At 44.5% G+C, this 17,319-nt stretch overlaps 1 protein-coding gene across 3 annotated transcripts in view; it reads left to right on the top strand.

Annotated features, from left to right (window-relative positions):
* Window positions 1–17,319, top strand: part of LOC143296192 (uncharacterized) — a 103,691-nt gene that overhangs the window by 30,803 nt on the left and 55,569 nt on the right. For all 3 annotated transcript variants that reach the window (XM_076608012.1, XM_076608021.1, XM_076608005.1), the window contains 3 exons: window positions 6,168–6,318; window positions 9,125–9,183; window positions 12,154–12,219. In XM_076608012.1, the coding sequence (XP_076464127.1) occupies window positions 6,168–6,318; window positions 9,125–9,183; window positions 12,154–12,219 (276 nt within the window). The remainder of the gene's footprint in view (window positions 1–6,167; window positions 6,319–9,124; window positions 9,184–12,153; window positions 12,220–17,319) is intronic.

Below are 17,319 nucleotides of genomic sequence, written 5' to 3'. Positions count from 1 at the left end.
GTTCATTCCAGTTGCAAGGTCCAGAGACAGAGAAAGAACGGCGGCCAGCAGTCGAGTGTTTATCTGGGTATGCGTAAACAGAGTGGATCCAAAGCTGATCGCACAGAGCAAGATGGTGTGTAGAGGTGAAGGCAGCCACAGAGATAGGAAGGGGCAGATTTGTGAATACATTTGTAACATAGAGTGTTGATATTGTACTTTATTCTGTGTGAGACAGGGAGCCAGTGGAGATGTTGCAAAAGAGGAGTGATGTGCTCAGATCTTTTCTATCTGAGAATAAGTCAAGCAGCAGAGTTTTGTATGCGCTGAAGGGACTGAATGGATGAAGCAGGCAAACCAAATAATAAAGAGTTACAGTAGTCAAGACGAGAGAGAATGAGAGAAACGATAAGTCTAGATGTTGCGTCAGTGGACAGATATTTCCGAACGGAACTGATGCGCCGCAATTGACAGTAGCAGGATTGACATGTCTGACTGATAAATTTTTGCATGGACAGTGTGTTTTCAGTGATGATCCCAGGTGAACTGAAAACATTGTGGCCTGGGTTTGAAAGTGACCTGCCACATGTTGTATACTTTTCAGTGATGATCCTGGCCTAGGTTTGAAAGTGACCTGCCACATGTTGTATACTTTTCAGTGATGGTCCTGGCCTGGGTTTGAAAGTGACCTGCCACATGTTGTATACTTTTCAGTGATGGTCTCTGATGAACTGAAAACATTGTGGCCTGGGTTTGAAAGTGACCTGTTACATGTTGTATACTTTTCAGTGATGATCCTGGCCTGGGTTTGAAAGTGACCTGCCACATGTTGTATACTTTTCAGTGATGATCCTGGCCTGGGTTTGAAAGTGACCTGCAACATGTTGTATACTTTTCAGTGATGATCCTGGCCTGGGTTTGAAAGTGACCTGTTACATGTTGTATACTTTTCAGTGATGATCCTGGCCTGGGTTTGAAAGTGACCTGCCACATGTTGTATACTTTTCAGTGATGATCCTGGCCTGGGTTTGAAAGTGACCTGTTACATGTTGTATACTTTTCAGTGATGATCCTGGCCTGGGTTTGAAAGTGACCTGTTACATGTTGTATACTTTTCAGTGATGGTCTCTGATGAACTGAAAATATTGTGGCCTGGGTTTGAAAGTGACCTGCAACATGTTGTATACTTTTCAGTGATGGTCCTGGCCTGGGTTTGAAAGTGACCTGCCACATGTTGTATACTTTTCAGTGATGTCATTGATTTTGCTCATTCTTGAGTTGACAGTGACTTCATGTTGTGTACTTTTCTGTGATGTCATTGAATTTGCTGAATGGAAATACTTCAATCCAAAGAGGAACAAATCAAACTACAGAGTAGTACTGACATTCTTACCTGTATATAAACACTGTCTTATCTCAGTGAGGTGACCTGTTTTTAACACTGTCTTATCTCAGTGAGGTGACCTGTTTTTAACACTGTCATCTCAGTGAGGTGACCTGCTTATAAACACTGTCTTATCTCAGTGAGGTGACCTGTTTTTAACACTGTCTTATCTCAGTGAGGTGACCTGTATATAAACACTGTCTTATCTCAGTGAGATGACCTGTTTTTAACACTGTCTTATCTCAGTGAGGTGACCTGTATATAAACACTGCCTTATCTCGGTGAGGTGACCTGTATATAAACACTGAATTATCTCAGTGAGGTGTGTGTGTCCATCGAGATCGATGATGGCCATCGTTGTCATCCAGCTGGGGGATGGGGGGAGGGTGGTGGCTGGGGGGCTTGGGGGGATGCTCATGAATCTATCTGTGAATGCACAGATGGCTGAATAGTCCAATCTGCGCATGAAATGTTTGCTGACAGTTGGGGCAGACAAAGACAGGCATATCATTGTCAGGGAGCATGTTTGCCCGTGACTTTCTGTCCTGCCTCTTTTGAACAGCTGCAGCAGTCCTGTTGGCCTCGTACAACTCGGCGCCTTTGTGCACAGCAGCGCGCCATTTGTCACGGTCCACTGCAGATTCCTCCCAGGAGTCGGGGTTGATATCAAGCGCTTTCAGAGAGACTTTCAGAGTATCTCTGAAGCGCTTCTTCTGACCTCCGTGTGATCTCTTCCCTTGTTACAGCTCACCATAGAAGAGCCTTTTGGGCAGCCAATGGTCTGGCATGCATGCCACGTGTCCAGCCCAGCGAAGCTGGGACTGCATCAGGATGGTGAAGATGCTGGGAAGGGTGGCTTTTGCGAGCACCTCCGTGTCTGGGGCCCTGTCTTGCCACTTGATCTTCAGTAGCTTCCTGAGGCATGTTGTGTGGAAGTGATTCAGCTTCTTGGCGTGTCGTTGGTACACTGTCCAAGTTTCGCAGGCGTACAGTAGTGTAGGGAGAACTACTGCTCTGTAGATCTTTAGCTTGGTCTCAAGACTAATGCCTCTTCTGTTCCAGACATTTGCATTGAGTCTACCAAAGGTTGCGCTTGCTCTTGCAATCCTGAGGTTCACTTCATCGTCGATGGTCGCATTTTGTGACAGTGTGCTGCCAAGGTATGTGAACCGCTCCACCACACTGAGTCTCTGACCGTTGACTGTGATGGTGGGCTCAACGTGGGGTTTCTCTGGGGCTGGCTGATGGAGAACTTCAGTTTTCCTCGTGCTGATGGTAAGGCCGAAGTTCCTGCTGGCAGTGGCAAACTTGTCGACGCTGAGTTGCATGTCAGCTTCAGATCCAGCATTGAGGGCACAATGATCAGCAAAGAAAAAGTCTCTGATGATGTCTGTCATGACCTTCATTTTTGCTTGAAGCCTTCTGAGGTTAAACAGTTTGCCATCTGTTCGGTACTTTAGGCCGATTCCAACATCGCCATCTCTGAAGGCATCAGTAAGCATTGCAGAGAACATGAGGCTGAACAGTCTTGGAGCCAGGATGCAGCCTTGCTTGACACCATTTGTGACAGGAAAAGGAGCAGATGTTTCGCCATTGTCCAGGACTCAAGCCTGCATGCATTCATGGAATTGGCTGACCAAGGAAATAAATTTCCGAGGGCATCCGTACTTGGCCATGATCTTCCACAGTCCCTCTCTACTCACAGTGTTGAAGGCCTTAGTGAGGTCGACATAGGTGGAGAACAGATCAGCATTTTGCTCCTGACATTTCTCTTGCAGCTGCCTTGTAGCAAACACCATGTCGGTGGTTCCGCGCTCTTTCCGGAATCCACATTGGCTCTCAGGCAAATGACCTTGGTCAAGGTGTGCTGTGAGGTGGTTTCGTAGGATCCTGGCAAGTATCTTGCCTGCGATGGAGAGCAAGGAAATGCCCCGATGGTTATCACAGGCTTGCCGGTTCCCCTTTCGCTTGTACAAATGAATGATAGATGCATCTTTGAAATCCTGGGGGATCGTCTCTTCTTTCCACATGAGTGAGTACAGCTGATGGAGCTTCTCAGTCAGCACAGTGCCTCCATCCTTGTAGACCTCTGCTGGTATGGAGTCTGAGCCAGGTGCTTTGCCACTGGATAGCAGACAGATTGCTTTCTGGGTCTCAAGAAGTGTTGGCGGATCGTCCAGTGCTTCGTTGATGGGGACTTGTGGGAGACGGTCTATGGCTTCATAATTTATGGAGGAAGGGCGATTCAAGACATTGTTGAAGTGCTCAGCCCAGCGTTCGAGAATTTTCTCATTCTCGGTGATCAAGGTATTCCCATCTGCACTGAGGAGGGGGGATGATCCTGAGGATGTGGGCCTGTAGACTTCTTTTAAGGCATCATAGAACCTCTTCATATCGTGCCTGTCAGCATATCCCTGGATCTCATCTGCTTTGTCACTCAGCCACTTATCCTGCATCTGACGTAACTTGTGCTGAACAGTCCTGCGGATGGCATTGTACGCATCCTTTTTTGATGTGGACTTTGGGTTGCTGAGGTAGGCTTGATGCAGACGGCGTTTCTCATCCAGAAGCTTCTTGATTTCATCACAGTTTTCATCAAACCAGTCTTTGTGCTTTCTAGTCATGGGTCCCAGGGTCTCTGAAGCTGTACTATAGATCAGCTCATGCAGGGTCCTCCAGTCAGACTCCACATTCTGGTTGTCCAGAGAGGCGGATTCCAGACGATCTTCCAGCAGCTCCACAAAGGTCTGTTTGATGGTGATGTTTTTCAGCTTAGCGATGTTGAGCCGTTTTGGAGACTTCTGGCCTTGGGGGCGTCTCTTGGGTTGGATTCAAATATTCAGCTTTGAGACTACAATCGATGGTCTGTCCAACACTCGGCGCCACACACGGTCTTTGTCACACGTATATCTTGCCTATCCCTTTTCCTGACGATGACGTAATTGATGAGATGCCAATGCTTTGAGCGAGGGTGCATCCATGACGTCCTGTTACGGGTAGGGAGGCAGAAAACTGTGTTGGTTATCAGCAGTTCGTGCTCTGCACAGGTCTGAAGCAAAAGCAATCCATTTGGGTTGCAGTGGCCCACGCCGTGCTTTCCAATCACTCTATCCCAGGAGATGTAGTCAGTGCCAACTCTGGCATTGAAGTCCCCAAGAATGATGAGCTTGTCTGCTTTCGGGATAGCAGCAATAACAGAGTGAAGGTCCTCGTAAAACTTCGCCTTCACTTCATCCGGGATGGTCATGGTTGGGGCATAGACACTGACAGTGGTGAGGTGCTTCTGGCCAGATGCCAGTGGGAGTTTCATGGTCATAAGCCTATCGTTGACTCCCTTTGGGATTCCAGCTAGCTTGCTGACAAGTGCTGTTTTTACTGCAAAACCAATGACAGCCTCAAGTCGCTCTTCGCTTCCTCGTCCACTCCAGAAGAAGGTGTAACCAGATCCCCGTTCATAGAGCTCGCCTTCGCCTACAAGCCGAGTCTCACTCAAGGCTGCGATGTCGATGTTGTATCTGGCGAGTTCGGATGCAACTAGTGCCGTTCTCCTTTGGGGTCTGTCCGCGTCATCTCTGTCCAGGAGAGTCCTTATGTTCCAAGCACCAATGGTGAGAGGAACGATCCTTGTTTTTTTCTTTTCTTCCTCTTTGTTTCAACCGTTGATGTAGGGTTCCCGCCAGCCGCGGTATGCTGGCCAGGGTGATATGGAGCAGGCAACTTTTAGGATACCTTTTCTAGCCCCTTCCTCATGCCAGGGAGGTGAGCAGTGCATTCGTAAAGAGGGCTGCTCAGACGCTCAGATGGCTGCCGAGCTCCATCGCTGCTCCTGTCGATGAAGAACGACCCTATGGCCTGAACCGCCTGCATGCAGGTCTGCAGCTGTGACTGCCAGTGTACCCACACCTGTCGTTTCGTCGCTCGCCTGTCACCACAGGACTTGGGGGTGATGAAATGATGAAGGATGAAAGGTCATTTTGGATGACTGATGACTTGCTTGATGAGTTTGTTTAAAGTGAAGAGGAGTTGCGCAACGTCGACCTCACTCTCTCGTCCGGGTTCACCAATTACCCTGCCCATAACTCATCTCTCTCTGTCTCTCTTTCTTCATAGTACATTTTCCAGAAATTTATTTCTACAGAGAAGGTACCTTTTGTACCTTGCCTGAGAAGTGTCAGGGAGTTTAAATAACCTGTGAAGGGTTATTAACTGTGAAGTGGTGTGGAACATGGTGGTGTGCAGGTGTCACCATCTGCAGGCCCTGGAACAGTTAAAGGGTTAATAACTGTGAAGTGGTGTAATCATGGAGCTGTACAGGTGTCACCATCTGTAGGCCCTGGAACAGTTAAAGGGTTATTAACTGTGAAGTGATGTGGAACATGGTGCTGTGCAGATGTCACCATCTGTAGGCCCTGGAACAGTTAAAGGGTTAATGACTGTGAAGTGGTGTAATCATGGAGCTGTACAGGTGTCACCATCTGCCGGCAGTTAAAGGGTTAATAACTGTGAAGTGATGTGGACATGGTGCTGTGCAGATGTCACCAGCTGCAGGCCCTTGAACAGTTAAAGGGTTAATGACAGTGAGGTGATGTGGAACAACTAAAGGGTTAATAACTGTGTGGTTAATAACTGAGGTGTTATGCTGTGCAGATGTCTTGCTGGAACAGTTAAAGGGTTAATAACTGAGGTGCTGTGCTGTGCAGATATCTTGCTGGAACAGTTATAGGGTTAATCACAAGTGATGTGCTGTGCATATGTCTTGCTGGAACAGTTAAAGGGTTAATAACTGAGGTGATGTGCTGTGCAGATGTCGGAGAGCCCCAACCGGAACAGCTCTCGTCTGCAGGCCCTGGAGGAGGAGGTGGAGGAGATGCGAGTGCTGCAGGAGAAGCTGGAGAAGAAAGGCCAGCGGCTGGAAGAGGCTCTGGACATCAAGGAGGATGAGATCTCACAGCTCAGTCAGCACAACTCATGTCTCTTTTCTTCTGTCCCCCCCCACCCCCACCTCCGCCTCACATCTTTTTTTCTTTTCACTTCCCTTTCAGAACATAATTCATATTCCCTCTGACTTATGTCATTTTGCACATTTGGACAGATCAGGTTCCACGAGTTGTCCAAGCATGCATGATGATCTATATATAGAGCACCACATGTGCTGTGCTGTGTGTCCAAGCATGCATGATGATCTATATATAGAGCACCACATGTGCTGTGTGTCCAAGCATGCATGATGATCTATATATAGCACACCACATGTGCTGTGCTGTGTGTCCAAGCATGCATGATGATCTATATATAGAGCACCACATGTGCTGTGTGTCCAAGCATGCCTGATGATCTATATATAGAGCACCACATGTGCTGTGTGTCCAAGCATGCATGATGATCTATATATAGAGCACCACATGTGCTGTGCTGTGCTGTGCTGCATGATGATCTATATATAGAGCACCACATGTGCTGTGCTGTGCTGTGCTGTGCTGCATGATGATCTATATATAGAGCACCACATGTGCTGTGCTGTGCTGTGCTGCATGATGATCTATATATAGAGCACCACATGTGCTGTGCTGTGCTGCATGATGATCTATATATAGAGCACCATATGTGCTGTGTGTCCAAGCATGCATGTTGATCTATATATAGAGCACCACATGTGCTGTGCTGTGCTGTGCTGCATGATGATCTATATATAGAGCACCACATGTGCTGTGCTGTGTGTCCAAGCATGCATGTTGATCTATATATAGAGCACCACATGTGCTGTGCTGTGTGTCCAAGCATGCATGATGATCTATATATAGAGCACCACATGTGGTGTGCTGTGTGTCCAAGCATGCATGATGATCTATATATAGAGCACCACATGTGGTGTGCTGTGCTGCATGATGATCTATATATAGCACACCACATGTGCTGTGCTGTGTGTCCAAGCATGCATGATGATCTATATATAGAGCACCACATGTGGTGTGCTGTGTGTCCAAGCATGCATGATGATCTATATATAGAGCACCACATGTGGTGTGCTGTGCTGCATGATGATCTATATATAGCACACCACATGTGCTGTGCTGTGTGTCCAAGCATGCATGATGATCTATATATAGAGCACCACATGTGGCGTGCTGTGTGTCCAAGCATGCATGATGATCTATATATAGAGCACCACATGTGCTGTGCTGTGTGTCCAAGCATGCCTGATGATCTATATATAGAGCACCACATGTGCTGTGTGTCCAAGCATGCATGATGATCTATATATAGAGCACCACATGTGCTGTGTGTCCAAGCATGCATGATGATCTATATATAGAGCACCACATGTGGTGTGCTGTGCTGCATGATGATCTATATATAGCACACCACATGTGCTATGCTGTGCTGCATGATGATCTATATATAGCACACCACATGTGGAGTGCTTTGCTGCATGATGATTTATATATAGCACACCACATGTGCTATGCTGTGCTGCATGATAATCTATATATAGCACACCACACGTGCAGTGCTGTGCTGTGCTGCATGATGATCTATATATAGCACACCACATGTGCAGTGCTGTGCTGTGCTGCATGATGATTTATATATAGCACACGACATGTGCAGTGCTGTGCTGTGCTGCATGATGATCTATATATAGAGCACCACATGTGCTGTGCTGTGTGTCCAAGCATGCATGATGATCTATATATAGAGCACCACATGTGCTGTGCTGTGTGTCCAAGCATGCATGATGATCTATATATAGAGCACCACATGTGCTGTGTGTCCAAGCATGCATGATGATCTGTATATAGAGCACCACATGTGCTGTGTGTCCAAGCATGCATGATGATCTATATATAGAGCACCACATGTGCTGTGTGTCCAAGCATGCATGATGATCTGTATATAGAGCACCACATGTGCTGTGTGTCCAAGCATGCATGATGATCTATATATAGAGCACCACATGTGCTGTGTGTCCAAGCATGCATGATGATCTATATATAGAGCACCACATGTGGTGTGCTGTGCTGCATGATGATCTATATATAGCACACCACATGTGCTATGCTGTGCTGCATGATGATCTATATATAGCACACCACATGTGGAGTGCTTTGCTGCATGATGATTTATATATAGCACACCACATGTGCTATGCTGTGCTGTATGATAATCTATATATAGCACACCACACGTGCAGTGCTGTGCTGTGCTGCATGATAATCTATATATAGCACACCACACGTGCTGTGCTGTGCTGTGCTGCATGATGATTTATATATAGCACACCACATGTGCTATGCTGTGCTGCATGATAATCTCTATATAGCACACCACATGTGCAGTGCTGTGCTGTGCTGCATGATGATCTATATATAGCACACCACATGTGCTGTGCTGTGCTGCATGATGATCTATATATAGCACACCACATGTGCAGTGCTGTGCTGTGCTGCATGATAATCTATATATAGCACACCACATGTGCAGTGCTGTGCTGTGCTGCATGATGATCTATATATAGCACACCACATGTGCAGTGCTGTGCTGTGCTGCATGATGATCTATATATAGCACACCACATGTGCAGTGCTGTGAAACATAAAAAGAGCAGATGTCTGACCTTGGCATAAGCCAGGTGTGCTTGTCAGGCCTTGAGAGCCTATCCAACATGTGGATAATGTGAATTTAGATGTGATGCTGTCAGGGCTGTGATTTGTCCATACTGTGCTATGTAAATGAAAATACCTTCTTTTTTTCTGTTTGCAGGCAAAACCATTGAAGAATTGCAGAGGCGGCTGGAGAAAGAGCAGATTTTAAATGAACAAGTAAGTCCCTCACTGTCATCATTGTGATGTCATCATAATCAACAGCTTTAATGAACAAGTACATCCCTCACTGTCATCATTGTGATGTCATCATAATCAACAGCTTTAATGAACAAGTACATCCCTCACTGTCATCATTGTGATGTCATCATAATCAACAGCTTTAATGAACAAGTACATCCCTCACTGTCATCACTGTGATGTCATCATAATCAACAGCTTTAATGAACAAGTACATCCCTCACTGTCATCACTGTGATGTCATCATAATCAACAGCTTTAATGAACAAGTACATCCCTCACTGTCATCACTGTGATGTCATCATAATCAACAGCTTTCATGAACAAGTACATCCCTCACTGTCACCATTGTGATGTCATCATGATCAACAGGTGTAATGAACAAGTAAGTCCCTCACTGTCATCATTGTGATGTCATCATAATCAACAGCTTTAATGAACAAGTACATCCCTCACTGTCACCATTGTGATGTCATCATGATCAACAGCTTTAATGAACAAGTACATCCCTCACTGTCACCATTGTGATGTCATCATGATCAACAGCTTTAATGAGCAAGTACATCCCTCACTGTTATCATTGTGGTGTCATCATAATCAACAGGTGTAATGAACAAGTACATCCCTCAATGTCATCATTGTGATGTCATCATAATCAACAGGTGTAATGAACAAGTAAGTCCCTCACTGTCATCATTGTGATGTCATCATAATCAACAGCTTTAATGAACAAGTACATCCCTCACTGTCACCATTGTGATGTCATCATGATCAACAGGTGTAATGAACAAGTAAGTCCCTCACTGTCATCATTGTGATGTCATCATAATCAACAGCTTTAATGAACAAGTACATCCCTCACTGTCATCATTGTGATGTCATCATAATCAACAGCTTTAATGAACAAGTACGTCCCTCACTGTCATCATTGTGATGTCATCATGATCAACAGCTTTAATGAACAAGTACATCTCTCACTGTCTTTGTCATCATTGTGATGTCATCATAATCAACAGCTTTAATGAACAAGTACATCTCTCACTGTCTTTGTCATCATTGTGATGTCATCATGATCAACAGCTTTAATGAACAAGTACATCTCTCACTGTCTTTGTCATCATTGTGATGTCATCATAATCAACAGCTTTAATGAACAAGTACATCTCTCACTGTCTTTGTCATCATTGTGATGTCATCATAATCAACAGCTTTAATGAACAAGTACATCTCTCACTGTCTTTGTCATCATTGTGATGTCATCATAATCAACAGCTTTAATGAACAAGTACGTCCCTCACTGTCATCATTGTGATGTCATCATAATCAATAGGTGTAATGAGCAAGTACATCCCTCACTGTCATTGTCATCATTGTGATGTCATCATAATCAACAGCTTTAATGAACAAGTACGTCCCTCACTGTCATCATTGTGATGTCATCATAATCAACAGCTTTAATGAACAAGTACATCCCTCACTGTCATCATTGTGATGTCATCATAATCAACAGGTGTAATGAGCAAGTACATCCCTCACTGTCATTGTCATCATTGTGATGTCATCATAATCAACAGGTGTAATGAGCAAGTACATCCCTCACTGTCATTGTCATCATTGTGATGTCATCATAATCAACAGCTTTAATGAACAAGTATGTCCCTCACTGTCATCATTGTGATGTCATCATAATCAACAGCTTTAATGAACAAGTACATCCCTCACTGTCATCATTGTGATGTCATCATAATCAACAGGTGTAATGAGCAAGTACATCCCTCACTGTCATTGTCATCATTGTGATGTCATCATAATCAACAGCTTTAATGAACAAGTACGTCCCTCACTGTCATCATTGTGATGTCATCATAATCAACAGGTGTAATGAACAAGTACATCCCTCACTGTCATCATTGTGATGTCATCATAATCAACAGGTGTAATGAGCAAGTACATCCCTCACTGTCATCATTGTGATGTCATCATAATCAACAGCTTTAATGAACAAGTACGTCCCTCACTGTCATCATTGTGATGTCATCATAATCAACAGGTGTAATGAACAAGTACATCCCTCAATGTCATCATTGTGATGTCATCATAATCAACAGCTTTAATGAACAAGTACATCCCTCACTGTCATCATTGTGATGTCATCATAATCAACAGCTTTAATGAACAAGTACGTCCCTCACTGTCATCATTGTGATGTCATCATAATCAACAGCTTTAATGAACAAGTACGTCCCTCACTGTCATCATTGTGATGTCATCATAATCAACAGCTTTAATGAACAAGTACATCCGTCACTGTCATCATTGTGATGTCATCATAATCAACAGCTTTAATGAACAAGTACATCCCTCACTGTCATCATTGTGATGTCATCATAATCAACAGGTGTAATGAACAAGTACATCCCTCACTGTCTTTGTCATCATTGTGATGTCATCATAATCAATAGGTGTAATGAGCAAGTACATCCCTCACTGTCTTTGTCATCATTGTGATGTCATCATAATCAATAGGTGTAATGAGCAAGTATGTCCCTGATGATGATCATGATGGTGGTGATGGTGATGATGGTGACAATGGTGATGGTGATGATGATGATGATGATGATGGTGGTGATGGTGATGGTGGCGGTGGTGATGGTGATGATAGGTTCTTGACCATGTTACAGTAGCATTGATAATGAAGACATCATTTGAAATTTGTTTTTTCTGATTTTATTTTTTGTTATATTTTCTGATATAATAAATAGTCACAAAAGTGAGAGTGAAAGAGATAGTGAGATCGAGAGAGAGAAAGAGAGAGAGAGAGTGAGGGGGATGGGGGGGGGGCAGAGGGTTATAATGTGTCAACACTTAGAAATTTCATCAGCATATTTCTTTCACAGAACCAGTACATCTGTTCTCTCTTTTTCTTGTGTGATTTTTTCCCTGACACAGTTGTCACATGAGAAAGAAGAAATGAAGATGGAAGCGGAGAAAGAGCTGAACCACTCCAAAAAATTGGTCAGTTTGTATATCTCTGTGTCTCCTCTTCCTCTGCTAACATAAGTGTTTAGATGTTGGGGTGTGTAAATAAGTTCCTCCATGATCAATGTCATTGCTTTCAGGTTCAGTCTGGTCAGTCTTCTCAGTTTTCTCTTCCTCTGGTTATGTAATTCTCTGCATATTGGGATAAGTAAATAAATTCCCTTGATAAATTTCAGGTCCATAAGGCTCAGTTTGTTTCCAAACTACATCCCTTGAATAAAATGATGTTCCTTTCAGTCCATTAATCTTGGAATAGTCCTTCTGGTAACGTTGAAAGTCAGTGGGTTGGTGTGGGATGAATTGGTTGGGGTAGTGAGGAGGGGGGGGGGGGGGGAGGGGACTGGCATGTCTTCCCCTGCAGCTGCTGTTGAATCTCCCTCTCTCTGCACCGTCTTTTTTCACGGTGTCCCAAGTCACCCACTGGTGAAAAGTGACCACTTTTTCCAGGTCGCCCACTGGTGAAAAGTGACCACTTTTTCCAGGTCGCCCACTGGTGAAAAGCGACCACTTTTTCCAAGTCGCCCACTGGTGAAAAGTGACCACTTTTTCCAAGTCACCCACTGGTGAAAAGTGACCACTTTTTCCAGGTTGCCCACTGGTGAAAAGTGACCACTTTTTCCAAGTCACCCACTGGTGAAAAGTGACCACTTTTTCCAAGTCGCCCACTGGTGAAAAGTGACCTCTTTTTCCAAGTCGCCCACTGGTGAAAAGTGACCTCTTTTTCCAAGTCGCCCACTGGTGAAAAGTGACATCTTTTTCCAAGTCACCCACTGGTGAAAAGTGACCTCTTTTTCCAAGTCGCCCACTGGTGAAAAGTGACCACTTTTTCCAAGTCGCCCACTGGTGAAAAGTGACCTCTTTTTCCAAGTCGCCCACTGGTGAAAAGTGACCTCTTTTTCCAAGTCGCCCACTGGTGAAAAGTGACCACTTTTTCCATGTCAGCCCACTGGTGAAAAGTGACCTCTTTTTCCCGGTCGCCCACTGGTGAAAAGTGACCTCTTTTTCCAAGTCGCCCACTGGTGAAAAGTGACCTCTCTTAGTTGCCACCCCCTCTCCCCAACCCCCAGACTAGCCCTGTGTTCAGGGTTGATGAAAACATGGGTTGTCTTGGCAGGGGTTTATCCCTCAGGTACCGCCTTTCACAGAAGTCAGACTGGCTCAGTCTGGGACTTAAATTACTGATGGGATATCACTTTCCTTTTGACTTTACTCCCAGAAGGACCCACACTGGTCACGGTAATGGCCCTATACGTCTGAAGAAAGGAGGAGAGTTGGGTTTGACTCATTCCCTGTATGTCTGAAGAAAGGAGGAGGGTTGGGTTTGACTCATTCCCTGTATGTCTGAAGAAAGGAGGAGGGTTGGGTTTGACTCACTCCCTGTATGTCTGAAGAAAGGAGGAGGGTTGGGTTTGACTCACTCCCTGTATGTCTGAAGAAAGGAGGAGGGTTGGGTTTGACTCACTCCCTGTATGTCTGAAGAAAGGAGGAGGGTTGGGTTTGACTCATTCCCTGTATGTCTGAAGAAAGAAGGAGGGTTGGGTTTGACTCATTCCCTGTATGTCTGAAGAAAGGAGGAGGGTTGGGTTTGACTCATTCCCTGTATGTCTGAAGAAAGAAGGAGGGTTGGGTTTGACTCATTCCCTGTATGTCTGAAGAAAGGAGGAGGGTTGGGTTTGACTCATTCCCTGTATGTCTGAAGAAAGGAGGAGGGTTGGGTTTGACTCACTCCCTGTATGTCTGAAGAAAGGAGGAGGGTTGGGTTTGACTCACTCCCTGTATGTCTGAAGAAAGGAGGAGGGTTGGGTTTGACTCACTCCCTGTATGTCTGAAGAAAGGAGGAGGGTTGGGTTTGACTCACTCCCTGTATGTCTGAAGAAAGAAGGAGGGTTGGGTTTGACTCACTCCCTGTATGTCTGAAGAAAGGAGGAGGGTTGGGTTTGACTCATTCCCTGTATGTCTGAAGAAAGGAGGAGGGTTGGGTTTGACTCACTCCCTGTATGTCTGAAGAAAGGAGGAGGGTTGGGTTTGACTCACTCCCTGTATGTCTGAAGAAAGGAGGAGGGTTGGGTTTGACTCACTCCCTGTATGTCTGAAGAAAGGAGGAGGGTTGGGTTTGACTCATTCCCTGTATGTCTGAAGAAAGGAGGAGGGTTGGGTTTGACTCATTCCCTGTATGTCTGAAGAAAGGAGGAGGGTTGGGTTTGACTCATTCCCTGTATGTCTGAAGAAAGGAGGAGGGTTGGGTTTGACTCACTCCCTGTATGTCTGAAGAAAGGAGGAGGGTTGGGTTTGACTCATTCCCTGTATGTCTGAAGAAAGGAGGAGGGTTGGGTTTGACTCACTCCATGTATGTCTGAAGAAAGGAGGAGGGTTGGGTTTGACTCATTCCCTGTATGTCTGAAGAAAGGAGGAGGGTTGGGTTTGACTCATTCCCTGTATGTCTGAAGAAAGGAGGAGGGTTGGGTTTGACTCACTCCATGTATGTCTGAAGAAAGGAGGAGGGTTGGGTTTGACTCACTCCCTGTATGTCTGAAGAAAGGAGGAGGGTTGGGTTTGACTCACTCCCTGTATGTCTGAAGAAAGGAGGAGGGTTGGGTTTGACTCATTCCCTGTATGTCTGAAGAAAGGAGGAGGGTTGGGTTTGACTCACTCCATGTATGTCTGAAGAAAGGAGGAGGGTTGGGTTTGACTCATTCCCTGTATGTCTGAAGAAAGGAGGAGGGTTGGGTTTGACTCACTCCCTGTATGTCTGAAGAAAGGAGGAGGGTTGGGTTTGACTCATTCCCTGTATGTCTGAAGAAAGGAGGAGGGTTGGGTTTGACTCATTCCCTGTATGTCTGAAGAAAGGAGGAGGGTTGGGTTTGACTCACTCCCTGTATGTCTGAAGAAAGGAGGAGGGTTGGAATCAGGTAGACTCACTCGGTTTGGAGGTGTCGGCAGAATCAGTCAGGCATGGGATTTCTGATCCAGTGTTCATCAGTGACCACCAGAGTTGGAGGCCCCACTTAGCATGGCATTGTATCCCTGGGAATAGAGGTGCTTTACTCCAGTTTAGACATGGCATTACATTCCTAGGAATAGAGGTACTTTACTCCAGTTTAGACATGGCATTACATTCCAAGGAATAGTGGTACTTTACTCCAGTTTAGACATGGCATTACATTCCTAGGAATAAAGGTACTTTACTCCTGTTTAGACATGGCATTACATTCCTAGGAATAGAGGGACGTACTCCAGTTTAGACATGTCATTACATTCCTAGGAATAGAGGTACTTTACTCCAGTTTAGACATGGCATTACATTCCTGGGAATAGAGGGACTTTACTCCAGTTTAGACATGGCATTACATTCCAAGGAATAGAGGTACTTTTCTCCAGTTTAGACATAGCATTACATTCCAAGGAATAGTGGTACTTTACTCCAGTTTAGACATGGCATTACATTCCTAGGAATAGAGGTACTTTACTCCAGTTTAGACATGGCATTACATTCCTAGGAATAGAGGTACTTTACTCTAGTTTAGACATGGCATTACATTCCTAGGAATAGAGGTACTTTACTCCTGTTTAGACATGGCATTATATTCCTAGGAATAGAGGTACTTTACTCCAGTTTAGACATGGCATTACATTCCTAGGAATAGAGGTACTTTACTCCAGTTTAGACATGGCATTACATTCCAAGGAAGAGAGGTACTTTACTCCAGTTTAGACATGGCATGAATATGTCATCTCTTAACTTGATAACTGTGACTTTAAAAGGTTGTGGAAACTTTAACCTGTTTTTTGCCATGGATATGTCATCTCTGAACTTGATAACTATGACTTTAAAAGGTTATAGAACCTTTAACATGTTTCTTTCCATAAGTATGTCATCACTCAACTTGATAACTATGACTTTAAAAGGTCATGGAACCTTTAACTTGTTTTTTTTTTAATGAATATGTCATCTCTGAACTTGATAAGTGTGACTTTAAAAGGTTATGGAACCTTTAACCTGTCTTTTTCCATGAATATGTCATCTCTGAACTTGATAACTATGATGTTAAAAGGTTATGGAGCCTTTAACCTGTTCTTTTTCTTCATAAACGTGTCATCCCTCAACTTGGTAGCTATAGCCTGAAAAGGTTATGGAGCCTTTAACCTGTTCTTTTTCTTCATAAACGTGTCATCACTGAACTTGATAGCTATAGCCTGAAAAGGTTATGGAGCCTTTAACCTGTTTCTTTTTCTTCATAAACGTGTCATCCCTGAACTTGAAATCTATATCCTGAAAAGGTTGTGGAATTTTAACATGTTTTTTTCTTCATAAACGTGTCATCATTGAACTTGCTGACCAGGACATGAAAAGGCAATAGAACCTTTAATCTGTTTCTTTTCTTTTCATAACTATGTCCTCACTGAACTTGATAACTATGACCTGAAAAGGGTATGGAATCTTTAACCTTTTTTTTCATAAATTTTGTCATCACTAAACCTGCTGACGAAGACATGAAAAGGCAATGGAACCTTGAACCTGTTTTTTCATAAATGTGTCATCTCTGAACTATATGTGACGGTGAATTTATTTTCAGGTGGATGAGATGGTAACGGCTCTCTCAGCTGTGTGACTGGTTCTGTGCACTAATCTCTCTAGCCTGTAGTGGGTGTGGGTACTGTCTGGGTACATTTGTTCAGCACAGAAAACAGCATTAAATGGTCTGTGCACTAATCTCTCTAGCCTGTAGTGGGTGTGGGTACTGTCTGGGTACTGTGTGGGTACATTGTTCAGCACAGAAAACAGCATCAAATGGTTCTGTGCACTTATCTCTCTAGCCTGTTGTGGATGTGGGTACTGTCTGGGTACATTGTTCAGCACAGAAAACAGCATCAAATGGTCTGTGCACTAATCTCTCTAGCCTGTAGTGGGTGTGGGTACTGTGTGGGTACATTGTTCAGCACAGAAAACAGCATTAAATGGTCTGTGCACTAATCTCTCTAGCCTGTAGTGGGTGTGGGTACTGTGTGGGTACATTGTTCAGGACAGAAAACAGCATCACATGGTCTGTGCACTAATCTCTCTAGCCTGTAGTGGGT

This window comes from Babylonia areolata, chromosome 2, assembly GCF_041734735.1.
Source record: "Babylonia areolata isolate BAREFJ2019XMU chromosome 2, ASM4173473v1, whole genome shotgun sequence".
Classification (NCBI taxonomy): domain Eukaryota; kingdom Metazoa; phylum Mollusca; class Gastropoda; order Neogastropoda; family Buccinidae; genus Babylonia; species Babylonia areolata.
The sequence above is the reverse complement of the archived record's forward strand: the minus strand, read 5'-3'. Positions and strand labels throughout refer to the sequence as shown.